The 6,000-nt window shown below is 42.0% G+C and overlaps 1 protein-coding gene across 1 annotated transcript; it reads right to left on the minus strand.

The window, feature by feature from the left end:
• Positions 1-567: 567 nt before the first annotated feature.
• On the minus strand, positions 568-4,277 carry LOC149389505 (mechanosensitive ion channel protein 6-like). Its single transcript, XM_089624314.1, has 5 exons — positions 2,595-4,277; positions 2,033-2,156; positions 1,654-1,947; positions 1,124-1,326; positions 568-1,036 (listed from the first exon to the last, which is right to left on the minus strand). Exons 1-5 carry the CDS (start codon positions 4,184-4,186, stop codon positions 772-774), a joined length of 2,478 nt encoding a protein of 825 aa, XP_089480440.1. The 5' UTR covers positions 4,187-4,277; the 3' UTR covers positions 568-771.
• Positions 4,278-6,000: the final 1,723 nt, after the last annotated feature.

The following is a 6,000-nucleotide window of genomic DNA, read 5'->3' on the forward strand; positions in this document are numbered from 1 at the left end:
CGAATTCAGAGTCTCTAAGCTTTTGAGACTGGTCAATGAGTGAAGACCAACAAAGAGGACCCGAGAGCAAGAGAAGAAGTTGATCCACTGAAGAAAGATAAAAGGTGATGACTCAACAACGTGAAGATTTGTGAGAAGCTATCCCTCGTCATCAAGCCACATCAGCAACTCCAAGTCAAAGTTAGCTAGAGTCAGTTGGAGTTGTTATCCTTATGTAACCAATTATGTGTATGCGTGAGTTGTTATCCTTGGTCCGTGATCATGTGATTTAAAGTTAAGATTTGTGAAGCTATGCTCTCATTGAGGTAAGTGGATCAAAAATTAGGACTCTCTTAAGTCCTGACGTGAATTAGGACCGTTAGTACTTAAACCAAGGATAAATCAATGCGTTTGTGGTCTTTGTGCTCCATTTGTGAGGTTCTTCCCAAGCAAGTTACCTTATGGTTTAGTGTTAATTTGGTCTTGTATCAATTTTGTATTTTCTGCATTGATTATACATATATATATATATATATATATATACATATATATATATATATATATGTATGTATATCGTGGCATACGAAATCCAAGAAGGGAGAAATTAATAACCAAGGCCCTTATTTACATCGAGTTAATGTACGTTCATTTCCAAACCTATCCAAATAAAAATGCTAAACTCTCCACGTTCAGTTGTTTGCAACACAAGTAAAAAATTAAACAAAAAAGTCCCGCTCATAAGCCTACAACTCTCTCAGATCGTAAAAACCCCAAATTAGACCGTTCTTCGTTCTAGCCAAGCCGAGAAGAGATCACGGTGGGCATTGCGCGGACATTGACCTCGAGCGGAAGCAAGCGGTATTGAATGTCAAGCTCCTTGAAAATCTTGACCATTTCTTCAATCAGAAGCGATCTCCTCATGTACCTCTCTCCCATGTCTTGGTGGTTCATTCTGTGGCACAGCCATATCGCCATTCTCACTCTTGTCAGGTCCTCGAGGTCCTTCATTATGATCATCGGCGCTGGGTACCAATGGTCTTTCTTGTTCTCCACGTAACTGCATTTTTTCAAAATAAAAGCAATGAACATATTGCGGATAAATGAATTACACGTTTCTGATATCTGTTTGTTTTGTGAGACTTACTTCGTGATCCTATGTTTCAACGTGGCAATTTTTTCCGCAGGGGTAGCGACGTGGATGAAGAACTCGATCCCGTCTCCCATGTCTGGGCTTCTGTAGAAGTTGTTGATCGCCTTGGTCGCGAGGACGCTGTTTGGGATAATGATCTTCGTGTTGTCGAATCTTAGGAAAATCGTGGTTAAGATGTTCATTTCTTCCACAACCATCTGGAAATATATAAATAAAAAAATAATTAATATTCAAGATATAAAATAAAATCGGAGTTGCTGAAATGGCACTGAAATTTCTATTATTTTTTGGCACAGTCATACTAAAAAATCAAAATTAAATGCAGTTGCCGATGATTCCATTTAATGGAAATGCTGAAAAAAAAAAAATTAGAGAAATTTAAGATGTCGATTTGAATTGCTTGTTTTCGTCGAAATATTGTTATATGATGGACTACTTTTTAATCAATAATTGATTAACATTTCTAATCACAATTAAGAGAGAAACTGAGATGGAATCAGTCCTTTGTTTTTTGTTTTTGTTACCTGAACGCCGTCGATCTCACACCGGTCACCCACGTCGAACGGGTGCATAACAAACAAGAAGATAATGGCTTCGAAGACGGTCTTGCAAGTGTTTCCGAAAATGAAAGCCACGAGTACGAGCTGCGAGCTCACAAAGAGGAGGAATTTGGTGGTGGCGATCCCGAGTATGAGAAGCCAAATGACGCCGATGAGTAACGCGATTATCACGTTCACCATTCGGTGTAGTTTGTTCACTGCGGTTTTCGCATCATTTAGGGTCAATGCAAGTGCTCTTCGCTCCCTAAAGGCATTGACCTAAAAAAACTCTATATGTGAATTAAAAGCACAAATGGAAGTGTAATGAGAAAGAAAAATTATGTGACCTATTCTTAGTTCTTACCACCCAATTTTTCAAGGAGCCTTTGCTGATTTTACTACTCTCGGACGCCCCTTCGAAGAGGGACATTGTCTTTAAAGCCTCGTCTTCTTGCATGAAACGCATCAAGTCCTCCATGTAAATGAATCTGCCAAAAGGCATATGAGAAAAATTGAGATTCAAGATTCAATCTTATGATAATAACTTAAATTATAATTAAAAATCAAAACAAGAAACTCTCTCATTTCCTATTTGTACTATTTCTTTATTTCTGGTCAAATTCATAACCAAATGGTATGCCTAGGAACAAAATATAAAGCTTAGGCCTTTGTTTCATAACATTTATGAAACAAATGCACAAATGCACTAATGATTAAAATGCTAATTCATTTGAATGTCCCCGACGGTTCGATTTTATAAGGAATTTTCAAAACTCAACGGAAATTTCGTTACTATTATTGTAAAACTCGTCAAAATTTGGGATTTTCACTGGAATGACCGAAATTTCGGATACTTATTTTCATCTCAATGGCTTGTATCTACACGAAAAAGAAAGAAATCTTGACAGCATTGTGGAAGATCTTACTTGGAGCCATGGAGGGCAACATTGTGGAAGATCTTCTTGGCGGCTGACTTGGCCTCGACCTCCGTCCTAATCTGGCCGGACGAGGAGTCGTCAACGATCTGCTCGTCCAGCGTGGTGAGAGCCCCGTGCCTGACCATCCTCATGAGCCGCTTCATGTTCCACGCCGACACATTCCTGGGGTTCAGCTTGTGCAGGTGGTCTATCGTGATCCCCTGCTCCTCGCCCCCGGCCCCCTTGCTGAGCACCCTCGACATCCTCTTGTAGCTCGCTCCCCTCTCCCCGTCCGCCACCTGGCACACCTCCGCCGACATGGGCGGCCCCGAGAGGGTCTCGATCACAAACTGGTTGAAGAGCGACTCCTGGATGCGGTCAAAGTAGGTGCTGACGTGGTAGGAGGAGGCGAGGACTTTGACGATGAGCGTCTTGACGAGCCACACGAGGGTGGCGATGAGGAAGCAGATGAGGAGCTTGGAGACGTAGCGGAGGCCCTCGCTCTTGGCCTCTCTGCGGACGCGCTTGTCGAAGAGGAAGTGCCAGGCCAAGAGGACGAGGGCGAGCCAGAGGGAGTTCTGCACCGCCTTTCTGACGCCGTACACGAAGTAGAGGACCCTCTTTCTGAGCAGGAAGTTGCTCTCCACGAAGAAGACTGCGAGCCGGATCATCCAGCCGGAGACGAGGCGGCCGCAGATCAGGACCAACACCAGCACCTCCCACTTCCAGAGGCGGAGCTCCCAGAGGTCTTTCCGGCGGAGGAACCGGAGGGACAGGGTGGCGCACAGAGCGCCCACGATGAGGACCAGGCTGGCCCACTGGAGGAGAGTCAGGGCGTTGAAGTTGGACTTCTTGAACTCCTCCGGCAAGTCCTCGTCCATGAACGGGTCTTCCTCTTCTTCGTCCCGCCGCTTCATTGGGCCCGACCTCGGCGTCACTCCGGGCTTCGGAATCGGGCCTGATTTTCCGACCCGCCCAGATTTCCACTCCGGCTCTTCCGGCGGGTCCATCAGCCTCGACCGGGTCTTGGCTCGGAGGAGGCCGGACTGCTTCTTGAACGAGATCTCGCGCCGGTGCGACGTCGACGTGCACCGCAAAACCTCGTCCGACGATGATGAGCTGGATTTCCGGTCCGACGTGGACAATTTCCGCCGTGAGATCTCGCTCTCCGGAGCGGAATCTCCGGCGGCGGCGATGGGGCGGCGGTTGAGCTGGAGCTCGTCCATCTCCAAATCCATGTCTAGGGCGAAATCGCCGGAGGCTTTCTGCTTGTGGAGGAACTGTCCGATGAGTTTCGTCGGAGGATCGTCGATGTCTGTCGCCGGAGAGTCTTTTCCGTCGTCGACATCGTCGTCGTCACCTTTGGCCTTGAATTGAAAGCTCTCGTCGCCGTTCCACTTGTTCTCTCGCCAGAACTCGCCGCTCTTGGCGTCGTCGATCTGTACGATGACCTCGTCCTTGTCCCTTCCCATGCGCTTCTCTTCTTCGTCGCTGTGGTTCGTCAGAATCGGAACCTCTTCGTGGATATCGCCGGGGAGTCTCTTCAAATGCTTATACGACGAGCCGTTCGATTTGAACGATTTTTTCAGCGAGAATTCCATGGCAACGCTGCGTGCAACTGCATATATATACACACACGCGCAGAAAGGGAAGCAATATAATATTACAATATATATAAAAATAATAATATAATATGAGATGAGAGTGACGATGTTTGAATAGTGTTTGGGAAAGGAATTGTTTATAAAGGATATAAATACTTGAGCAGAAATCCCTGGTTGACGCGTGTAGTCAGTGACAATTTAAAAAAGGTGAAATTTGGTTTCCAGATTGTTATTATTATTTAATTAACTAATTTAGTACAAATATATATATATATATAATATTTTGCTTTTTTTACAGAAAGTAAAGAACAGGTGTTGCGTTGCCTGTTACTTAGGTCTGATTGAATGAGACAGACAGGTAAACTTAGTTGGACTTTTGAGCGGTTTGCATGGGCAAAATTTCTCTTTTTATTTTCAGGCCTAACGAAGCGCCATTGGATTCTCGGTTAATTACAGCTATGTCAGAGGTTTCCAAATCGTTAAATTTTCTCTAGTTAGTTAGATTTCTTTCTCAATGCGATATTGTCTACATGTATCACGACTTCAATTACTCCGATTTCGTAATAATTTGTAGTTAATACACGAGATATAAAAGGTAATTAAATTTATGCACGTGGAGTTATTTCCTTTTCTGATGTGGCACTTTTTTTTATCATATGTCTTTCTCAACAAGCAATTAAATTGTGACCTGTGAACGCGTCATAACCAACCATACTGAAGTACATACATGATACATCTACAATAAAGCTCACAGCAAAAATAATCTACAATAAAGCGGAGCAGATTTCTAGTATATGAGTCACGATTACATATTCTTTTCTACCATAACAAAAACTACAACTTTATTAATTTCTACCTAAAAACAGTGAAAAATAAGTATTTGTCAGAATTCTTTCTCAAATTCCGAGGATTGTGCTCGTTATATCGACGTGTTCTACTTGGATTCGTCCACTGCATAAATACACTCACATGTCTGAACTCTAAAATCACCAGCCTGTGATCATCAAACTCCACACAGCACCTCGGTTAAGTTACGTGGCGTACGACAATTGATGAAGCTATGTCACAGCATGGTATTTAAACCGTATCTCTGAGACACGTCACGTGTCGGATGTGTAAAAGCGAATGAGTATTGTTATTGTATACATATACATACATAACGAGTCCACGCTTTTGAATTTTGTCATTGTATGCATTAAAAAAATACGCGGCTAATCGTGGGGCTCTAAACAGAAAGTGACAACTATATACCTTAAACTAATAAATTAAAATTAGTTGAAGTTTGTTTTGCTTTTTAATTTATTATTATTATCAATGGGAAACGTAGAAGGCTAACATGGGACGGGAGGACAAAAAAATGTTGTTATGAGCCTGGTATTGATTGATCGAGATATTTCCTTTCTTTTTTAATAAACGAGATTGCGTTGCCTAGAAGATTTGGTCCCATTTTATTTGGAAGTGTCACTAAGGAATATAGATTCTAGGGCATGTTTGGTTGAAATGAAGATGGATGCAATGAATCATCATTCTTTAAATTGGGCCCATTCGATGTTTGGTTTAAAATTAAAATAAGAATACATATTCCAAAGTAATAATGATTCACTCATACAGAATGTTTAATATGTTTAATATATATATATATATATATATATATATATATATATATATGAGTAATTAAAATAAAGATGAAAAACAAAATGTAAGAATAGTTCGGAGCTGTTCGTATTAAGATCGCTTGTGAGCAGTACAAAGATGAGATTTTGATAATAAAGATAATAACTGTAAAGTAACGTGCCCGAAATGGACCTAAT

This window comes from Urtica dioica, chromosome 8 (genome assembly GCF_054948205.1).
Source record: "Urtica dioica subsp. dioica isolate 48M chromosome 8, U.dioica_male_clone48M_v1_H2, whole genome shotgun sequence".
NCBI lineage: Eukaryota > Viridiplantae > Streptophyta > Magnoliopsida > Rosales > Urticaceae > Urtica > Urtica dioica.

Coding starts and splice junctions, on each gene's coding strand:
- LOC149389505 (XM_089624314.1), bottom strand. CDS start 4,186: ATGGAATTCTCGCTGAAAAAATCGTTCAAATCGAACGGCTCGTCGTAT. Junction 1,948..2,032: donor GCTCCTTGAAAAATTGGGTG/GTAAGAACTAAG, acceptor GAGTTTTTTTAG/GTCAATGCCTTTAGGGAGCG. Junction 1,327..1,653: donor GTGAGATCGACGGCGTTCAG/GTAACAAAAACA, acceptor ATATATTTCCAG/ATGGTTGTGGAAGAAATGAA.